Source organism: Stenella coeruleoalba, assembly GCF_951394435.1.
Source record: "Stenella coeruleoalba genome assembly, chromosome: 17".
NCBI lineage: Eukaryota > Metazoa > Chordata > Mammalia > Artiodactyla > Delphinidae > Stenella > Stenella coeruleoalba.
The window spans coordinates 15001415-15023895 of NC_137163.1; the positions used below are offsets into that span (position 1 = coordinate 15001415).

A 22481-nucleotide genomic window follows, 5' to 3' on the forward strand; every position below is an offset into this window, starting at 1 on the left:
CTTGACGCTTTTCTCATTAAACCATCAGGTCGGAGGGAGACAGTAGGAGCAGGCGGTTCACCTGTGATTGGAGGGGCTTGCCCCAAACAGGGTGCCAGTGAGAATTTCATGCACTTCCCTTCCCCCACCTGAGTTCTTTCCCACATGTGTCCCTTTCAGAATTTAACAAAATGCCAAAGTGACTGTATATCAGGTTTCCCCAGGACAGTCCCTCGTTAATTCCTGTTGTCCCCCTGCAATTATTAATAGTGCCCTCCCTTTCACTGTCAAAAGCATCCCAACTTGGACAATGAATGATCTGGTCTCCTAGAGATGACAAAACTGTATTTCAGTGTACTCTAGCCAAGTATTTGGAGATGAGTCCTTTATCTTATTGAGGTTCAGTCCATGGGGATAACGCAATACCTCTCCTGCCAGGGCTGTTTTCATGTGAAATTATTCAATGGGCATTTTCCCCATCATAGCAATCCACCTAGTCATTTGCAGTTTACAATCAGTGAGGAAGCTCTCTGAACCCCAAAATATTCTGCAAATGCTGGTTGTTACTTTGATTCATCTTTGGGGTCCCCAGCCCTGAGCAGGGGATCTTCCCTCTGCCTCTCTGCCAGCCTTGGCAGCAGATGGATGGGCACTTGGGAGGCGACTGTCCTCCAGACCAGGTCACTCATGCCTGTAGAGCTCCAGTCTAGACTGTGCCCCGTGTGTCCACAGCAGGTGTCCTGCGGTGGGGAGAGCAGACACCTGTCCCTCTGCTCTCAGCACGTTCCCAGACAAGACTCTCGCTGTCTTCCCACAGGACCTGGAGGAGGTGCTCAAGAAGGAGCTGAGTGGATACTTCGAGAAGACAGCCTTGGCCCTTCTGGAACACCCCAGCGAGTATGCCGCCCGGCAGCTGCAGAAGGCCATGAAGGGCCTGGGCACGAATGAGGCGGTGCTCATCGAGGTCCTGTGCACGAAAACCAATAAGGTGAGTCCCAGCCGAGCCCTGGACCAACTCCCAAGGGAGCGTCCATATGCCCATCAGAGATGGCTACAGCAGCCAGAAGGGAAAGTCCTCCCTGCATTCCACCCACGGGGTGAGCAAGTGTCTGGGCAGAAACGCGTCCACTTGGTTCACACTGGAGAGATCCCTCTTCCAATCTTCTGATGGTCATTCTTGGTGTTGCTGCTCCTGGCTTGACAGGATAGATCCTTCCAGAAGCACAGTGTCAATCCAGCTTTCATTTTTCTCAAGAGATGCAGTTTTACATGAAGGAGGAAAGTTCTACTTTACCCTCCCAGCCTGACTTTGCGGGTCTCCTGGCACAAATAATACAACAGTCCAAGCATGGCTGCATCTAGCGAAGAGCACAAGAAAAGGCAGGGGGGTGGGGGGGTGCCAGGGGGGTCCCAGTGAACACCCCCGGGGCCGCCACCACTTCCCCAGAGGTTTCCATGTCCTCTATCCTGTCCTCCCCTGGTCCCCTGGGCACATGCCACCATCTCAGGAGCTGAAAAGGACGTTCGTTAAGGCCCTCGCAGAAGCCCATTCATCTTTGGTTCCAGAACCCATAAGGGCCAAGAACTTCATCAGAAGAGAGGGCCCACAGGGCATTATCTGGGGAACCCCTGCCTCTTCCACAACACCCATCACATAGAATGGGGAGGTCCAGCGAGGAAATGCCAGGAAAATCCAACACTCTTGAGGCCTCCGGGTAGGAAGCAGAAACAGCACTTGGAGCAGATGGCGAGGAAAGATGCCCCAGCGCTCTGACACTGCAGTGCCGTTTGAGCCCCCGAGTGCCTACCACCTGGGCTGGTTCCTGCTGCCCAGCCTGTGCCGTCCACCCACGTCTCCTGAAGCACCACCAGGCTCCACGCTGCAGCTGCAAACCCCTTTCCTGAACACCTCTGGACTTCTCTTCTTCCCAAAGGATAATAAAACCCCTCCATTTGGGGAGTTTCAGGTTAGGATTGTGCCTTAAGGGAAGGTTAGCACAGGAGGGCGGTATCAATTCAGTCCAACAACCACACAACTCTCCTTACTCAATATTCCCATCCTTTCCAGAAGCACCAAAGTCCTAGCGACCAGGCAGCCAATATTTGGGCAGCCTGCCTTGGCAAGAAGGTTAATTTGGTCGTTACTTTTCTAATCACACTTGCCTACACGTGGTTCACCCTCAGCCTAATTTCTTTCAGGTCCTGGTCTCAAACAATGAACAGGTTCTTTTTTTTTTTTTTTCAATCAAATAGATCTGACAGTAAAAAGAAGAAAAGCAGGGAGAGAGCAGGCCCTGGGTTCAGGCAGATCCTGAGAGTGGGCTGGAAGGAGGAGAAAGGGGAGGGGGCTGCAGAGTCACAGGTGTTCGGCCCCCACCTGCTTCCTCCTCTCTCCCACCCACTGAAGCAACATCGGCCTGGCCCTCATCTTCTATCGCTCCCTCTCCCTTCTCCCCATCACTGCCCCATGACTTTCATTTTAAACAGTTTATGAGCGATGCTGTAGGGAAATGCCTGCTCTTATATGCTGCGGGTTCAAGTGTAAACGGAGGCAGCTCCCAAGTGGGTCAAGCCATTGCAATATACAGCCATACTCTGTTTCATTGCGCTTCGTTTTACCGCGATTTTGCAAATAGCATGTTTGTGGCAACCCTTCATCAAGCAAGCCTATCAGCACCATTTCTCCAAAAGCATTTGCTCACTTCCTGTCTCTGTGTCATATTTTGGTATTTCTCACAATATTTCAGACCCTCCACTGGCAGAAAGATGACGACTTGCTGAAGGCTCAGGTGATGGTTAGAATTTTTAGCAATAAAGTATTTATTTTTTTTTTGCGGTACACGGGCCTCTCACTGTTGTGGCCTCTCCCGTTGCGGAGAACAGGCTCCGGATGCGCAGGCCCAGCGGCCATGGCTCACGGGCCCAGCCGCTCTGCGGCATGTGGGATCTTCCCGGACTGGGGCACGAACCCGTGTCCCCTGCATCGGCAGGCGGATTCTCAACCACTGCGCCACCAGGGAAGCCCGCAATAAAGTATTTTTAAATTAAGTTATGTGCATTGTTTTTTAGATATAATGCTATCGCACACTTAACAGACCACAGTAGAGTATAATCATAACTTTTGTGTGTACTGGGAAACCGAAAGATTCGTGTGACTCGCTTTATTATGACACTCATTTTATAGGGGTGGTCTGGAACCAAAGCCACAGTATCTCCAAGGTGTGCCTGTAAGGCAGTTCTTCCCGGCCCACACCCTGGAGAGAGGCTTGCACTCCTGTACACAGCAAATTGTTTACTGAGTGCAGCCTTGTTTGAAGTAGAGAAAAATTGAACACAGCCTAAATGTCCATCAATCAGAGGCTGGCTAAATAAACAGGGGCCTACTGTAGGATGGAACCTTTTGTATCCATTTGAGAAAAACACTAGGTGACTAACTAATGTACAAGCCTAGCTGGACCTCCCAAACCGATTACTGAGTGAAAAAATAAGTCAAAGAACAAACAATATGAACAGTATTCCACTTTTTAAACACATACACAAAACAGTTCTATATATTTGCAGTAGCACAAACATATGTATACAAACGTAAAGGGAAAATATGCACTGAACTTCTAACACTGGCTACCTGGGTGGGGAAGGGAGAGTGAGATGGGGTGAGGGGGTAGTGAAAGAAGATGTTAGCTGAGCTGTAATGTTTTCACTTTTAACTAAGGATGACATATGCTAAAGGACTCCACACAGCTGGGGACTTGCTCTAGGCCTAGACCTTGACCTGTAGGGACAACCCCCTTTGCAGGAAGTCACAAAGGCATCCTGTGCCCAGAGACAAGCTCCTGCCTCTTCCCTTTGCTTGTCTCTGCCTATATTATTGATTAACCCCACCTTGGAGTATTGATTTTTTTTTATTACCTCTCCTAGGAAATCATCGCCATTAAAGAGGCCTACCAAAGATGTAAGTGACCGTTTGTTCTGACTTTAAAGAATGTTCCTTCCAAAATACCTCCGGGAGACTAAATCTGCTTTCTCTCCTCCTTTCTTCTTCCCGAAAAGTATTTGACAGGAGCCTTGAATCAGATGTCAAAGGTGACACAAGTGGAAGCCTAAAAAAAATCCTGGTCTCCCTGTTACAGGTAAAAGTAAAAAGGTCTAACCTGCCTTATGATCTTGGGAAACAGCCCTTGGCAGCATGGGACCATGGTGAAAAAGGCAATTTCGATGATAAACATTTCCTTCTTTTATTAAAAATGTTACTGAGGGATCATCAACCTGTGTTCTGTCAGCCCAGCTCAGGTGAAATTATTCAATGGGCATTTTTCCCATCATAGCAATCCACCTAGTCATTTGCAGTTTACAATCCCTTTTTGTTAGTGAGTTATCTCATTAAGTATCACCACCTCACATTGCCAGTGAGGAACCTCTAGGTGTACACACAGTAAGACACAGCTTAGCAGCAAGAACCAGCCCATCTGACCCCAAGGAGGGCCCTTTTCATGACACAACTTACCTCCAGGATTCACCCCAAGTCTAGGCCTGTAAGAACTGCTGCAGGGAGCTTGGCCTGGAAAGCAGGGCTTTAAGAATTGGCCCTGCTAGGACACAGCCCCCGCGGCCCCCAGCCAGATGGCATCTCACTCTCATTAACACACCCACCTTTATGAGCTTTGTGTGTTTCTCTGCTTCATTACTCTCGATGTGGAGAGACTGATAGCAGAGAATACACAGAGTAGGCTTCACCTGTAGCGCGAAGAGTATATAAGTGTTCTCCTGCTGTATAACAAATTGCTGCAAACTCAGCAACCTAAACTATGCAGACCCATGATCTAGCGGTTTCCATGGGGCAGGGGTCCTGTTGCGGGTTAGCCAGGGTCTCACCAGGCTGAAATCAAGGTGTCGGCCAGGGCTGCCATCTCATCTGAGGCCTGGGGTCCTCTTCCAAGCTCACTGGCTGTTGGTAGATTTTGGTTCCCTGTGGTTGTACGACTGATGTCCCTGTGTTCCTGCTAGCTGTCAACCAGAGACCACTCAGCTCCTAGAGGCCATCTGCAGTTCCCTGTCATAGCCCCATAGACAGTTCAGAGCATGGCTATTTGGTTTCTTCCAGGCCAGCAGGAGTTCATGTCTCTGACTTCTTCCATCTCTGACCTTAACGAGCTCACCTGATTGGGTCAGACCTACCCAGGATAACTGATTAGGGATTTTAATTACATCTATAAACATCTCCTTTGCCATATAAACATAATATGATCACAGGAGTGGTATCTCACCATATTCACAGGTCTTACCCACACTCAAAAGAAGGGGATTATACAAGAGTGTGGGCAACCTGGGTCATCTTAGAATTCACCTGCCACTAAGGGCTTAGGTTAGACCTCCAAAACTTTCCATGACCAACATTCAGGGCTCTTCAGGGCTGGGACCCTGAGAAGTGAAATTTGATATTTTGGAAGGAAGACTAATAGCTTCCCAACAGACTCATTCTAGGGGACATCATGAGGTTTCTTAGAGGTCAGTGGGGTTTGTGAGTGACCCTGGTTTCTACAAAACAAAAGGAAAAATGTGTTGTCACAGAAGCTACTCTGTTTATCAGTTGTGCCCAAAAGATGGCAGCAAAGAGCAGCATTGCCACTTTGCCAGGTTTTGTCTCGCTTCAGGCCACCCCTCTGAAATCACCCCCTTTTCTAGGACTTTCCCTTTTTGTTTTCTGTGGCCAAGCAGGAACTCAAGTTAATAACAATGTGTTGATTTTTCTAGGCTAATCGCGATGAAGGAGATAATGTAGACAAAGATCTAGCTGGTCAGGATGCCAAAGATCTGTACGATGTAAGTATGCAGATGCGCCAGTCTCTGCAAATCCTTTTTTTTTTTAATTAACATTATTTTCAACAACTGTTACTTTATTTTATGTGAATTGGAATTACCTGGGAAATAAGTATGATCTTTAAAATATTTTTCATATATATGGTCTTCATGAACCTGAAAGAATTGCTTTTTCTATTCTTATATTCTGGGGTTAACCACCTTAGATCCATTTTGGAACAAGGGAAGGTATAAATAATATAAATATGTGAGGTGTACTTGTGGGTTAGAAGTTTAAAGTGCCAGATCGATCAATGTGGCTTAGATTCAGTGCATATTTTATTGTTTCCTGTAAGGGAGGCCTGGTCACAGCTCTGTTTATTCAGTCTTTTTGCAAAAGGCTTTTTCAAAATGTTTGCACCCGGCCCTCTAGGCAGGGGAAGACCGCTGGGGCACGGACGAGCTTACCTTCAATGAAGTCCTGGCCAAGAGGAATCACAAACAGTTACGAGCCACCTTTCAAGCCTACCAAGTTGTAAGTGATCCAGTACTAAGGCAAGGAGTTCGCACGGAAACTGAGTCTCAAGTTATTTCCAAAAGAAGCCGAGTTCTGGGATGTGGAACTGGGCGGCAGGGGGTGGGGTGTCTTTTACAATAGTGGTTCTCAATCGGGGTGATTCTGCACCCCCCAAGGGATATTTGATAATGTCTGGAAACATGTGGGGTTGTCACAACAAGGTGCGCTGGGGCAAGCGGCACTACTGGCATCTAGAGCGTCAAGGCCAGGGATGCTGCTGAACAGCCCACAGTGCACAGGGCACCTCCCACAACAAACAGTCATTCGGCCCCCAGAGCACTGCTGAGTCTGGGAAACCCTGCTTTGCAACAGAGGCTAGGGAAGCAGGGGAGTGTCAAGTTTAGGAGCAAAGCCCTAGAGTCACAGGGTACAGGTTCAAGTCCCGGTTCTATCACTAACAAGTGACCTGATGTCACCATCCTCATTTGTAAAACAGGGACCGTGAACATCAACACCCCACCCTCACGGGGTTATTTTAGGTGTTAAATAAGATGAATATAAAAGGCTCAGGACAGTATCTGGCATGTGGTAAGCTTACTTATGTTTGCTGTTACTATTATTCCAATTGACAGTTGGGCTAACAGTGCCTACTGCTCCCAAAACAGATGTGATAATACCTCAGAGATACACTCTTGGAAAGATGTGTATCAGTTACTTTTATACAATTATTTTTTTTAATCTAATGAAAATTTTAAGTCAACGAGGTGAGTTAGCTATTTCAAGGCACTTAGTGGTTATTCCTTCCCTGAAAATCAGTCTTTAATTGCAAGAAGACCTTTGTGGAATATCAGATTTTGTTTTGGTCTCCTATTTTATATTTGTGGAATGGTTTTAAAGGACATCTGTACCCTGTGTCTCATTTCAATTTCACAAGAATACTGTAACTCAAAAGTAGGCTGAAGAGCCATTGTTACCCACAACTGCTGGTGGAGGAAAATCTGTTACAAGTAAGGAACCATCTGTAACTTATCAGGACCACACAGCAAGTCAGTAGCAGAAAGTGGATGAGAATTCCAAGATTCCCCAGCCTGAGCTCCTACCTCAGCTAGAGCTGGCCGCTCCTCACTCAAAATAGCATTTCCTATGTGTTGCCAGCAGATGAAAAGACAACAAAGCTTTGGAATTTTATCATCACTGTATATAAGCCCTTAGGGCCCTCTGCTTTCAAATCCTGCCCAGAGCCGTGATCAAAGGCAGCTGACCCTGTACTCCCCTGGCCCCTGGGCCTGGAGCTGTGTAGACTGAGCTGGAAGCCTTCTCCATGACCTAGACCCTCTTCCCATAAGACTGGGGCCATGGATGGAGTTTCTGGGGTGGCTGTCATTGGAGATCACTATAGAAACACACATATGTGTGAAGGGGTGTGTGTGTGTGTGTGTGTGTGTGTGTGTGTGTGTGTGTGTGTGTGTGTGTGTACGTGAGCTACTGACTATCTAAGGATACTCCCTAGGCCGATTGTTCTCAAAATTAATACCCAAACAGCAGAATCCGTATCACTTGACACAATGTTTAAAATGAGAATTCTTAGTGCCGGCCCTGGACCTACTGAATCAGCTTCCTTGGAGTTAGGGTCCTATAGTCTGTGTTTTAACAAATCTTCCAGATTCTGATACATGTTAAGGTTTAACAAGTCTGCTCTAGGCTACTAGCTGTATGACCCTGGGCAAGTTATTAAGGGTTCTGTGCCTCAGTTCCCCCAACCGTATAATAGGGATAATAATAGTACCTACTTCACAGGGTTAGTAAGGATTAAATAAATTAACAGATTTAAAGCATTTATTGCCTGGCATGAAGTAGGTGCTCAATTAACATTAGCAGTTGTTATGAGTCGCCTTATGTGAACCGACAGTGTCAAAAAACAGAGCTAAAACTGAAATGGTCAGTAAGAGAATCAATTGATCTGATAATTCTTTACATGAAACCAGCTCTAAAATGCTACCTATTCATCATTCCGAAAGCCTTGTTGGAACATTGTTCATCTTGATCTTTATCATTGATCTTCTGAGTTCATCCTGATCTTGGGAACCTGGCTCCATAAATTTTCTCATGGTCTCTGGCTAAAAGCACTAAGATGCTAGGGTCAGATCAGTGAAGTGTGTCATACGACATAGGTTGTCCTGGCATAGAGTCGAATTTTAATTTTTGGCGCAGAAACTCAGGTTTTTGCCCTTAATCTGCCCTCTAAACCTGAGTCTTACTGTTGACGCTCTCCGAGATCCCAGCCCAAGCAACAAAGCTTCCCCAGCTCTGCAGCATCGTGAAAGATTATCACCGTCCCCAAATCTACCAAATAGGAAAGGCTTGTAGAGTTATAAAGTTCCCAAAACATGGCTCAGTATAAATTGTAGGTACACATACCCATAGCCCCAGGTCACTGCCTCACCACCACACCCCTCACCATAAAGTTCTCCCCTTCCCTAAAGTGTTCCTAAGCCCATTCTAGAACCTTTAGCCCTTTAACTGCTATAACCAAAGTCAGAGTACACAGGGTTCTGCCGTGGGCACGCTGTCAGTTTGGGGCATTGGTTTTAAAAGAAAGAAACGTGTCTCCTATTCTTCTAATAATCTCCCCACAGGCAGTGCTACCTGGTAAACTAGAAGCCTTTGAGGCTTGTCTGGAATCCACCCTGGCAATGGGTTTTTGTACCGAGATCAGAAAACCTGGTTTTGTCCAAAGAGCCCCCTAAGAATTAAGTGTTCCGATAAGTGAGAAGCATTCCATTTGCAAAGGAGCATCTCGGTAGCTTGGGCCAGTGGACTGTTTTCCATTTGTGCTCAATGGAGTCCCTGGAGGTGGCTTGGTAGCTACCAGGAGGGAGTGGGGGGGAGGAGGTAGGTAGAGAAGAAAGGGCAATGCCGTCTCACTGTATCTCATGAATAGTGCCCCCGGAGTTGGGCAGCAAAGAGACTGAGAGGCCAGGAACCTGGCATTACCGTCTAGGGCTGCGGTAAGGAGCCCATCTCCCGCCTCCCCAGAACAGCTCTGCTTTCCTGCTCTTATCTGTTGTGTAGGCTGAGATGCTACAGAAAATTTAAAAACACTGTTCTAGCCCAGTACTAACAATAATAATGGAAAGTGGTTTAATGTGAGGATTTTTTTTTTTTTTTTTACTAAGCACAGACCTGTGTGAGGACAATGTCCTCTTGAAACACAATCTCAGTCTACACAACAAGAACCCTGTTCATGGGAAAAGTGATAGCAGTTTCTTCTGAAATACCAGCTCCCACATCCAACCCCCAACACCTCAGAACAGCTAAGAAAGGGACTGAAAGCCCCCCCGATCCAATCCCCTTCTTATCTAGGTCGATTCCACACCAGACCTCTAGATGGGCCAACTATGATGAGGACATCAAGCTACGGGTTTCATTAAATCTGGACCCTCCTTCCCCCCATGTCTATTGTGCTCGTATCACAAAGAATATGTTGTTTACCAGTGTTTTCAGAATAAACTACATAAACTCCACTGGCATGTCCTCAACGGTCCCAATTATTTATAGACTCACAATTGTGTCATATCCTCAAGAGATAATTTCTAAGAAAGAAGTTTCAGTATTTCTAATGCTTAATTGCATTTCCCAAACCCAACCAAAAGTTCTCCTTTCTCTTTATATGCCTGCCCTGAGCTTGGCCCAGGCGGTACTTGTGTTAAGCGTGGTCACAATTTACTCTGAACTTCAGCTTCTATAAATATTTGGAAGGAAACCTAATGTGTAATGCTGTGCAGAACAAGCTGGCGGTGAATATAAGATCATCTGGAGTCTCCCCAGAGGGAAAGAAGCAGCATTTGACGTGGTCGGCCCCTGGCTCCCAGCCCAAGTAGCCCCACAGTATCAGAAACATTAGACCAAGTCCTTACCATGAACTTCACAACCTCTATTCATGTCACCCAAAGTGTAGGTGCCCGAGCTCCCAGTCTCAGTCCACAACGGAGGAAGGTGTGGGAGATGATTATAACCATAGCCTCCTGGAAAACTGGAAATGGAAAGAATTTTTATAAACACGTAGGAAACTCAAGTACGATAGAAACATAAAGAATATTGTTGCAGTATTTATTCATTGTTTTTCCACTCCCTGATTTCACAGAGGAGGAAACTGAGGCTGAGGGAGTGGTCCTGACTGGGGTCACATCCATTAGGGGTCAAATCGGGACTAACTCCTAGGCCATGAGAGTCCCCACTCAAATGGCGGGCAACCATCCCCAGCCCTGCAAGGGCTGAGGCCAGAGAGGAATCCCAGAGTTCCTCTGGTCCTCGCGTGACCAAATCTGGAAGAGTCTATTGCTTTTTGTAGAAGAACGAGCCTCAAGTGCACCAAGGCCAAAAGCAAAACCTGGACTAACAGCTGCACTTTCTTTCTCCAGCTCATTGGCAAAGACATCGAAGAGGCCATTGAAGCAGAAACGTCAGGAGATCTGCAGAAGGCCTACTTAACTCTCGGTAAAGTAAAGCTAGGAAAGCCCCTGATTTGGGTTGGGCTCCCTGGAACCAGACTTGGAGACAGAGGTTTGTGTGCAGGAAGCTTTCAAGGAATAGCTTGGGAACCACACATCTAAGCAGCATTGCGAAGGGAGAGAATGAATGTGATGCAGCTGCAACAGGAGCTGTGCTGGTCCCCCAAGGAGCCCTGAAGTCAGGATGTCCAAAGTGGAGGCAAGGGGACCAGGTCTTCACACCCCACATCAAGCAGCTGTCAGGCTGCACCCAGGGAGCATCTGCAACCTTGGGGAAGATAGCTGCCTCTTTTGACTCCTAACGGATATGACCCCAGTCAGTCCTTCCCTCCTGAGAAGGGACTCAACCCTGAGCAGCCAGCAGGTAACACTTGGCAGGAATGCCTGCCGTCCTGAAGACAGCAGCTGGGGGAGCTACCATAGCATCCACGACAGTCCCACTAAGATCATGGAGCCCCGAGAGCCTCCATCAACAGCCTGGGACCATTGTCTAGTCTCGTGGGGCAGCATGCGGTTCATGTGACACACACTCAAAAGCACCCAGGTTCGGATCCAGGAACAAGTTTCTGCGGGTGCCTGATGGCCCAAGGGTGACCTTTTCCATTTGGTTCCCTTCAACACTGGAATGAATGAGGTCTGTGTAGAAAGCAAGGCGGGGGAGACTAGATCAAGGCCGTGCCAAGCAAACGCCAGGCATTTCTCTCCAGGTGTTGCCCGTAGGCAGGAAATAGCAGAGAGGTGGGTACCGGGCTGTGGCTGGCAGGCTCCTTTCTCATTTTTGCAAGCCCCGGAATGAAGGCATTGTCCATTGTCCACACTCCGGTGGTGAGGAGGCCAGGGCAGCAACCCAAATGGCACGAGAAATGGAGAGAATATCCCCAGAAGAAGAGGAAGAACCAAAAGAGCAGCCCCTGGAAGCTACAAAATGTGCTCTCGCTGCCAAACCCTTTTGTTTTGTTTTTCTGATGGGATTTTGGGGGCAATGTCAGCAATTGATTTTTTTTTTCCACCCTCATTTTGCATTCAGATTAGCAGGTCTGCTATTGTTATAGAGGCCTGAACATCCTTAATGTCACTCCCGTCCCACAATGGATACACACAGATGACTGTCCTTAGGGCTTTAAGGATGAGTGTGTTAAGTAAACGGAGAGATCTACTCATGGCCCAGCTACAAGGCTCCAAAGCCTTTCTGTACCTGCAGGGTAAAGAAGCAGGAGAACGCCAGAGTTCAGTCAGAAGATTAATACTAATTCTTATTAGTATTAAGTATTAATGGTAATAAAACCATTCAACCCTTTAACATTTACTTAGCACCTGCCTGGGCCAGCAGTTGAGCCAGGAGTGGGGATCAGAGGTAAATAGGTCCAGTTCCTGTTCTTAAGAAGCTTCAAACTCATGGCAGATACACACAAATCAACAGACTGAGCTACAGTAAAGATAAAACCAAAACCAATCAGAGCAAGGCAGGTACAGAGGAAGGAAAGGACCCATCCCTGCAGTTGGGGGACCATGAAATGCAGGAGTTGGGTGGACTCCACTGGTAGCAAATATAAAAGAGATTAGAAAAGACCTCGAAAAGGAACCACACACAGAGTGGAACATGACTTCATGACTAAATTCTCTACACACTACCCACCCTACTCCCGCCTAACTCATAAAGATGCCAGTTTGCCACTAAAATTGAGGAGGAGGTGTTATGAGACCAAACGGTTCCCACTGCTTGCAGCCTTCGGAGCAGCACTTCTCAAAGCGGGGTCCATGGACCCCCTGCATCAGACTCACGTGGGGAGGCGTGTGAAGTGCAGTTTCTGGAGGCCACTCCAGGCTACCCACTTAGGACTTCCTGGAACGCAGCCCAAAGTCACACATTGACAAGCTCCTCCCGTGATCATCTTACACCCCTGGAGTTTGAGAGCCCCTGCTCTGCAGGCCAGGAGGGGCAAGAGGCACCGCGGGCTGGCTGGCTGCCCCTCCTCTCACACGCACGAAGATCTTTATTCCCGCATCCTCCCAAGCTGGCCCCACCCAAACTTTCGGGGTATTCCTGCCGCTGCGAACAACAAAGGTTGTTCACCAGGCATAGACTGTATACGGTAGAAAAGTTGAGAGTTTTCTCCCCAAAATACCAGGAAGAAGGAGTGTCAGGGGGGAAGTCACTGGTGTGGGGACGGAACGCACTGAAGTTAGGCGGACGATCACTAAAGCGTCAGTTAGTACGAGCACACAGGACGGGGTCCTCGGGAAAACCTTGTGAGGCCACTAGCTCAGAACGTCTGGGGGGGGGTGTCACAGTGAGTCTCAAACACGCTGCTCCCCAAATTGCCAGGTTCACCCCCCCACCCCATCACCACCACCACCAATCCAGCAGCTTGTGGATTCAGACTCCTGGGTCTGGGCTTCTCCACTGACACGCTGGTGGCTGCCACATGACCTATAAAATAAGGAGACAGACCACCCACCCCCACAGCCTAGACTCTGCTTTCCTAATTCTGTTCCTCCCCCTTCCTGGTAAGCATTCTATCGGCAATTACCTAGAAGGCAAGAGTTCTCACTGCAGGACATATTAAGGATGTGCAGTCCACACTTATGCTGAATGTATTCCTTATTATTTATCACTAACATCAAAAATGTTAAGTGTTCTAGGTAAATGTCAGCAACATAAACAGTAAGGGGTTCATTCTCCCAAAGTGTTAGTCCTGGTGGACCCATACGAGCCTTGGAGGAGGGGAGAGGAATCATGATTTATCCCCAGGAGCAGAGATGTACCCCATCCCCTGATTGGTGAATAGAAACCATACTTTGTTAATCTGCGGATTAGATCATACTTTATTCATTTCTGGCTGGGGCAGGGCCAGAAAAGAGCAACTAGCAGCATCAGAGGAAGGTGCTCTGTAGACAGGATCAAACATTGCATCAAGCCCACATCCCAGATGGAGAACTAAGATGATTGTGGGGACCTTGGAAAAGATTCAGAGATGAGGTTCACAAATAAAACCCAGTGAGGGACTTCCCTGGTGGTCCAGTGGGTAAGACTCTGTGCTCCCAATGCAGGGGGCCTGGACTCCAACCCTGCTCGGGGAACTAGATCCCGCATGATGCCTCAACTAAGATCCCATGTGCCGCAACTAAGACCCGGGGCAGCCAAAATAAATAAATAAATATTTTTTTAAATAAAAAAATAAAACCTAGTGAGGAAAAACAAAAGAAAGGAAGGTTGTTTAGCATGGGCAGAGGAGGGCCACGGTCCAACTGAGCGTATCTTCAAGGTTATGAAGTTTTATATGGCAAGGTTGCCAGCCAGTCCGTGTTTCCCCTCCAAACCCAACTCTGACATCAGAGATTTCTCTTAGAGATGAGAAGGTATTCCTGCTGGTGAGAATCATGAACTTTACAGGGAGGACCTGAGGATGGTCACAGCCCTCCGCCTCCTCCCAAGGGTCTTCAGGGAACAGGAGAGGTTCTTAGGTGTCTGAAGGGGTTTTGGTCGAAGAGTCCAGATGCCCTGACCCCAAGGGAATCTTCCAGATCCCATTATCAACAGTGTGAAGTCTGCTCCTTTCAAACACCGGCCTCACAATTCCATCAGCTCCAAGGGCAGCCAGGTGACACTCTGAGCCAGTTCTGTTCCTTCCCAGGGTCTCTGTGTTATTCCACAAAACATGAACACATCACGTTCTCTCTTCCTTTGCCCTGCCCAGTGAGGAGTGCCCGGGACCTCGAGGGCTACTTTGCTGACTGTCTGTACAAGGCCATGAAGGGTGCGGGGACCGACGAGGAGACCCTCATTGACATCATTGTGACCCAGGCGGAGGTAAGACGCACTCGTTGGGCTCCACCTTCTTGTTTTGCCACCACTGATGTCATCTACCGGTCGTTTTTAGTAAGAGCCTATTTACAGAAAGAGTAAAACAGAGAGGGCCCTTGCCTTCCCAGACTTTGTAGAGGACAGTGTGCTGTGCTTCAGTCTGTTTCTTTGTATACAAATGCAGTAACGTTAGCGGCTTCTATGTCTGTCATCTGTGGCTCCGGAGAGCTCGGGGTAGTGTGTGGAGGGAACCTGGAGGGGCTGTTCCGGATACGGCAGCTCCATTTTAAGGAAGGTAAAACAGACACTCTGAAAGGTGAACAATGGACTCGATCACCCGAGCAAGTAATTTCCCGACTCCTGAGCTAGGCCTTTATTTCCTTAAACACATCCCAGAAGCACAATTTTGCACAAAAAACCACATCAGTACAAGACAATGTTTCTCAACCTTTTTTAAATTAGCGATCGCCCACCCTCCCCCCCAGGGAGCCTTCTTAGACCCAGTTTTCTCCTAACTGTCACTCCCCTCCAAGAAATGTTAACACGGCATACACTGTGTGAATCTGTTTATGTTCCCTATGCACATACGTAATTAATTTTACATAAGAAGATTAAGATGTTTTTTCACCCTCTAAGAACCAGTTTTTGCCCCCGTTGGGAACAATATCGCCCCCCTTTGAGAGTGCACGAGTACAACAAAGGCACAGGGAGAGGAGTGGCCAGAAGCTTGGGAGCAGCTGTCAAGACTCATATTCAGAACACAGGGCCACAGAGAGGAGGAACTGCAGAATAAATGGGAAATGGCATTTCATCCACAGCAGAGAGGCCTTGGAGAGTGAAGTGGAACTGGGCACTTGAAAACCACAGACATCTTCCCTCAAAAACGTGTTAAATGAGGGGGAAAAGATACCAACCCAAATTCTGGCCCCCAGCTTTTTGACAAATAATACGTAATATCTGACACTGTTTTGAAATATAACTTAGCAACACAGCTATTCTTTCGTTTTTATTTCTATTCCTGGAATTTCTCCTCCCCCTCTTTCTCCTCTCCTCCCTCCTCCACAATTCATATTTCCCTCTCTCTCTTAAGCCCCTTTCTTTTTCCTCCTCCCCTCTCCCTCCTCCAGTCTCTCTGCCACTCTCTTTGTTTTATTTTGGTTGCTCTGATTCTCTCTTTCCCTTATCTCTCCAGGTCTCAGCCTTCTCTGTCTCTCTGTCTCTTAGTAACTCACCTCCCCCAGCCAGAGTCTCTGGAGATACTAAGACACTCCAAGGAGCAGTTTGGTGACAAAGCCCAGCAAGGATTCTAAAGACCCCAGGGGGTCGGACCACTCCGAGGGCTCCTCAGGGTGCCATATTCACTCCAGCATGCATGAGCTGTAGCCTGTTTATTCCAAGATGCTCTGTCCTATCTCGGTACTGACCACAGGTCCTGGGCCATCTCCACATGGGGACCATCCCCTCGGAATGCTTCCGGCCCAGCCAGATATATTGGCCAGATCCCCTAATCCCCCAAAGCCACCAGGTACTAGAACAGAGCCCCGTGAGCCCCACCCCATCCCTGCACTGACCCCCCCCCTCCCACCACTTCCTGCCCCTCCCCCAGCTGAGCAGCCTACCAGCCAGGGGAGCAGGGATCACAGCCCACCTGCCTGATGCAGTCTCTCTCTTGCGCAGCATCCACTTCCAACAATTCCTCCCTCTCCTACCCTCTCCTGCTCTCACCTTTCTCCCTCCTGTTGGGCCCTCTAATTGGGGCAGGAGAAGAAAAGAACCAGAAGCTTGAGCAATGGTTTGTGAGTCTCTCAAGAAAGCAAGATAGAGTCTAAATTAAAAACAACGATAACAACAAAGCTAAAAACAAAAAACAAACAAAAAACTCCTGGTTAAAGAGAGCTCTGTGCTTCTTTTATGAGACTTACTGTGTTCTTTCTGGAATTATATCTTCCATGGTGCAAGTATTATCTCCTTTACTAGGTGGTCAGAATCTTCAGAGCAGAACTATCTTTTTATATTTGTTTCTTCTGAGTCCTTTCCCCACCTCCAGCACCTAGATTTTTCAAGCTTTTCAATGAGTTACGGTTGATCCCTGAACAACGTGGATTTGAATGGTGTGGGTGCGCCCATATGCAGAGTTTTTCAGTAAATAACAGCACCTGTATTTTCATTTTATGCATCCTTACATTAACTAAGCGTGGGGAGAAGCTTGTGCTCCATTAGCGATCACAATATGTAGAATCAAAAGAACTAGGGTTTGAGGCCTGATTCTATCCAAACTGTTTCAGCTTGCTGCCCTTGGGTGAGTCATTGATCAAATTCCTTTGTTTTTGAGGCAGAGATAGCAATACACAGATTCTAGACTGCAGGGGGGTGTCTGCGTTCCTAATTCCTGTATTGCTCAAGGGTCAACCGTAGATTCAAAATAAGTCCTAAAAATTGATAATGAATTGAATTTTGTTGTTTGGCACTAATATCCTTGCTGATCAGGGTACAAGAGAAAAAAAAAAGGCGTCATTTCAAACTGTGTTGACAATTTTCTTAACCTTATACTAAGAGTCAGCAAACTGTGGCCTGCAAGCCGAATCAGGCCCACCGCCTGTTTTTGTACAGTCCTGTTACCTGAAAATGATTATTTTAAAGGAACTGTAAATAACTCAAAGGAAAAATAATATTTTTGTAACACATAAAATCATATGAAATTCAAGTTTTAGTGTCCATAAACAAAGTTCTACTGTAACAGACACACAGACACTGAACTCAGCTTTCCTATTCTCAGCCACGAAATAGGAAGAATAATAACTCCGACTCTTAAGGGCTGCTTTGAGGCATTAATGAGCAAGTGAGAATGACGTGCTCAGAACAGTGGCTGCCTATGTTTACGGTGAAAACGCTATAAATGTCCCAGTTGCTGTTGTTATCTCTCCTACAGGTGGACCTTCAGGGGATAAAAGCCAAGTTCCAAGAGAAGTATCAGAAGTCTCTCTCTGACATGGTTCGCTCAGACACCTCTGGGGACTTCCAGAAACTGCTGGTGGCCCTCCTGCACTGAACCGAGTCAGCACAGCAGGAGCACAGGAAGGAACCACCTTTGTCAAGAGCCCCCCCCCAAACCAGATTTGCAAATGCCACTCCAGCACGGAACACCCTCGAGGGTCCTGGTTTATTTCCTTGGCAGCCTGAGCCATGCGGCCGGGGCAAACTGTTTAAGTTAAGGGCAGCAGCCTCAAGACGCTTGACTAGGTCACCCTGAATGCTGGTTTAGCGAGTATCTGTGCTGCCTCTTAATTTTCCTTGAGGGCAGTCACTGAATGCTTTCTGAGCACAGATGAAATCTGCAGTTGATGAAAAACTATGCCTTCGTAATAAAACATTTAAAAGAATACGTATCACACAGGGATATGTATGTTCTGGGTAAAGAGCAAATGGTTGAAGTACAAGAAAGACCAAAGTGCTCAATTTCAAATCCTCCATGTTAATGGAAGATGTGGATTACGCCTACATCAGCTGCTTTTCCAAAAACTGGGTTGATTTGCTTTGGTGTTTGTCCTGCAAATAAATGACTTGTGAAATTTCAACATATTTGGAAAATGCAAACAGTTACATTTATTAATAATCACCAAGGACAGTCACCAAGGCCAGCGGCAAGGAAACAACTAACTTGCCTATACGAAACGTAACGAGAGGTAAAATTCCCTGATCTGCTACCTGGTTTAAATGGGTTTTCTTGCTTCTCTAGACATTTGAGCCATTTGAGTTTTCCCTCGGATCTTCAAATACAACTAGGCTGGGCACAGTGCCAACAGGATCAAGGTTAATGGTCTGACTCTCAAATGGATTGATCCTGCACCAATAGCATCTCTGTTCCAAGGTGTTTGTCTCATAGCCACGTGCTGCTACACATAAAGGGGTCTCTGTCATGAGAACACGGACACTCTGGTCCAATAATTATAGTTATCGTTCACTGGATGATTATTTGTGCCTGGCACTGCTAAGTAGCTTACTTTCATACTTAATTTTCCCAACATCCCTATAAGATGAATATTACTCCCATTTATGAGCTGAAGCAACTGAGACATTAAGTAATCTGGCTAAACTCATTCACAAATGACAGAACCGAGATTTGAATTCAGGGCTGGTGGACTCCAGAATCCATCTTAATAACCGCTTTTCTTGGAAAAATAACACATACAAAGTACATGGAAATGGGTCTGTATTCATTCACCTGCTTAAGTTCCTACTATTTGCCAATCACTGTGCTGGGCTCTGGGGATACAAAGACAAAGAGAACACTGGCCACACCTTGGGCAGTTCATTCCCAGACCAGTAGTGTAGACGGATGCCTCCAATATTCATCAGACGCTGTCAGTGCATTGATACAGGCATGTAAAGCTCTCTACCCATGAGTAAGAGGAGTGAACACAGAGCTCTGCCTGGGGGAACTGGGGAATGTTTTACAGAGATGCAGTTGTGCTGGGTTTTGAATACAGAGAAACCTTCCAGAAAAACAAAGAAAGAAGCATATGGGTAGAGGCTCGGAAACATGAGAGAGCAGGATGTGTTCAGGAGGCGTTGAAATCCATTCTCCAGGGGCATAGATGTGGTGAAAGGAAGGAGAGGGTCGGGGAGGCGGGTGATGAAGAGTATGTTTGGGTCACATCAGCCGTGGTTTTGCCTTCCAAGTGTGAGCTTGGTCTTCTGGGCAATGGTGGTCATTGGAGATGTTTAAATGAGTGAGAACGTGATCAGATTTGGGTCTTGGGAAATCACTTTGGTGGTGTAGTCAACACAGAGCATACCAGACACACGCTGTGCTGTGTCTTTCTAGCAGCTGTAAAAGTGTGATCAACAAATTAAGAAGTTATGTTAACATCTGTATCCTCGACACACCGGTTTATCTACCTAACTGACACTGCTGTCATTATGAGCTTTAACACGTAAAATGGTTCAGTGACAAAACACACTCATGTTCACTTGTTGTCTTAAAAAACAAACGAAAACAACCAGTTCTTGGGATCTGAGCTTACAGTAAGGACAGAAAAACAAACCAGTGGACTGAAAAGAGATCTATTAAAAACAGCCATCCTTTGAGAGCGCTGAAGGCCATGACTGACATGGAGAAGAGAGGAAAGGGATTTCACAGGGGAGGAAACAGGCTGAGTAAGATGGAGAAGCAAAGTCATTTGCTCAAGGTCACACACAGGAAGAATCAGGGCCAGAATTCAAACGCAAGTCCTTCTGACCCTGATGTCTGAGCTCTTAGCCAATTAGCTCACGTCCATGCGTGCTTTCTCCAGACCTTGCTGCTCCAGGCACTAGGCACCTCTCTGCCTGTTTCTCACCACTCACAGACAGAAGCCAGTTTCCAGGCTTGACCTGGGGACTGCCTCACAAGAGAACTCCCCCGTCTGGTCTGTCCCCAGAGTGTCCCACCCTCCCTGTCATGGTCAGGAATTTCCTCCTTTTCCCTTCCATACACCCCTGCCCGGCCCAGGCTCCCCTCCCCTCTCCCCAGGCCCCTACTCTCAGAGGGCAGGGCCTGCCTGGGGATGGGGAAGGAGGAGAGGACAAAGGTAGAAGGAAGGGGGGAGAGCAACCCTGCCTTGTCACCCTCCCGCTGCACAGCCCTGTCCCCCCGTCCACCCACCTACTTCCCCCAGGGCCACTGGAGAAATCCTAGCTCCTGCCACCCAGGTGTTCGGGTAGGTGGGGAGGGAGTCTGAATCCCTCCTCCAGGGCTGCATGGGGAGAGCAGGTCCCGTGGGTGCACGTGGTAACTCACCATCCACTTCCCCATGAAATTCTGCCCCTCTTGGCATGTAATCAATATAGCCATATAATCGATCCCTGTAAATCTAAGGAGAGTGTTTAAAGGCGAAGATTAAAAAGAAAAAGGAGACTAGAATAACGGTCCAGAAGAGGAGACAGAGGTTATATCACATATACAGAGACAGATGGTGGAGCAGAAGAGGGATATCCAGGCTGCCTTCAGGAAGACGTCAGCCCAATCAGAGTTAGATGTGTCAGCCCCCAGAACACCCCACCGTCCTCACCCAGAGGGCACTGGGTCCCTGCCCCAGCAGTGCAGAGTCTGGCTCCTGCAGCAGCAAAAGACTGACGCACAGGACTCCTCCAGGCTGCAAACTAGCTATTTCTCAGACCACACTACAGCCCATAAAAATGCCTCAGATAAGCCCCCAGAGACTAGATAAGTCAAGAAATAAGGGTGCCGGGAAACCAGAAGTGGTATTCGGCTCTCCATACCAACAAGCGAGAGCTGCCACATTGTATTCAGAGAGACGTCAAGGCTGCCTGCTTGTGCCACTACAAGTTCTTGCACGACCAGGGCATAGAGCGGTGACCACTATGTTAAGAGAGGGTCAAGAGAAAGAAAAGTGGGTGGGGTGGGGGCAGGGAGAGAGGGTTTCAAAAGAAACTTTTTTTTTATTTCTGTAAATTTTAGGTTTACGGAAAAGTTGTAATTATACTACAGAGAGTTCCCATATATCCCACACCCAGTTTCCCAAATGTAGCATTAATATTGTACATTTGTCACAACTTATGAAATAATATGGATACATTATAATTGAGTAAAGTCAATACTTGATTCACATTTCCTTAGTTTTTGTCCAATGTCATTTCTCTGTGCCAGGGTCCCATGGGAATACCACATTACATTTAGTCGTTACGTGTCTTTAGGCTCCTCTAGACTGTGACAGTTCCTCAAACTTTCCTTGTTTCTGTTGACCTTGACAATGTTGAGGAGAGTACTGGGCAGGTATTTTGTAGAATGTCCTTCCATTTGGGTTTGTCTGATATTTTTCTCACGGCTAGACTGGGGTTATGGGTTTGTCTGGAAGATCACAAAGGTAAGGTGCTATTCCCATCACAGCATTATCAAGGATACAAGGGTACAAGGGTACATGCCACCAAGGTGACTTAACACTGCTGACGTTGATCTTCTGGCTCAGGTAGTGACTGTACTCATTAAAAGGAAGTCACTGTGCATGTACTCATTAAAAGGAAGTACTCATTAAAAGGAAGTCACTGTGCATGTCCCATACTTCGGGGCAGAGAGTTACGTTCTACCTCCTGGAGGGAGCAGTAGCTACATTATTTGGGATTCTTCTGTTCAGGTTTGTCTGTTCTCCCCCATTTATTTATTTATTCAATACTTCATTTATATCACTATAGACTTATGAATACTTATTTTGTACTTTGGGTTATAATCCAAGACTATACTATTCATTTTGTTGCTCAGATTGTTCCGGCTTTGTCTATTGGGAGCTTTTCCAGTTGGCTCCTGTGTCCCCCTGACGTACCCCCTCACTTTGCTTCTTGAGTACTTCTTTTGTTTCTGGCACTGTAAGATGCTCCAGGCTCATTTTGCATATTCCCTTCCCCAGCCCTAGAATCTGCCATTTCTCCAAGAAGCCCTGGTCCTTTTATGGGAGAATGATATTAGAAAACAAAATCTGGGCACTGGGTGTGCTAATTGCTTCTAGGCCCGCTCAGTGGACAGAGCTAGGAAATATAAGTGTATATACTAACCCGTGTATACACACGTATCTATATTTACACATATATGTAGGTAGATGATACAGATATAGCTGTATAGGTATAGATGTAGATGTAGACATAGACATAAATCCACCTGTATCTATATTAAGTTAGACATGAGTTCATACAATGTCTTCAGCTTTCATTCAGTACCACACGGTTCATGCTAGTAGGATATTTGACATCTTGAAAACATCACAATGAGACAAGAGAGTGGGAGGGAAGCTCCTAGAAAAAGGAGCCATGGGAGAAGAAGCAAAGAAAACCACACAGTGCCCTGCATGTGCCACTGATTGACTGTATTTCCATTTTGAAT

At 47.0% G+C, this 22481-nt stretch overlaps 2 protein-coding genes across 2 annotated transcripts in view; one reads left to right on the plus strand and one right to left on the minus strand.

Annotated features, from left to right (window-relative positions):
• Positions 1–17937, plus strand: part of ANXA13 (annexin A13) — a gene marked incomplete at its 5' end in the record, with an annotated part of 55993 nt that extends 38056 nt beyond the window's left edge. The window contains 8 exons of the mRNA XM_079901371.1: positions 797–967; positions 3898–3931; positions 4030–4109; positions 5731–5799; positions 6209–6310; positions 10714–10789; positions 14502–14614; positions 17538–17937. Coding sequence (XP_079757497.1) covers positions 797–967; positions 3898–3931; positions 4030–4109; positions 5731–5799; positions 6209–6310; positions 10714–10789; positions 14502–14614; positions 17538–17657 — 765 coding nt within the window. The 3' untranslated portion in view covers positions 17658–17937. The remainder of the gene's footprint in view (positions 1–796; positions 968–3897; positions 3932–4029; positions 4110–5730; positions 5800–6208; positions 6311–10713; positions 10790–14501; positions 14615–17537) is intronic.
• NTAQ1 (N-terminal glutamine amidase 1) overlaps positions 1–22481 on the minus strand; it is a 247813-nt gene that overhangs the window by 8182 nt on the left and 217150 nt on the right. The window contains exon 6 of the mRNA XM_079901368.1: positions 10210–10325. Within this exon, the coding sequence (XP_079757494.1) occupies positions 10231–10325 (95 nt within the window). The 3' untranslated portion in view covers positions 10210–10230. The remainder of the gene's footprint in view (positions 1–10209; positions 10326–22481) is intronic.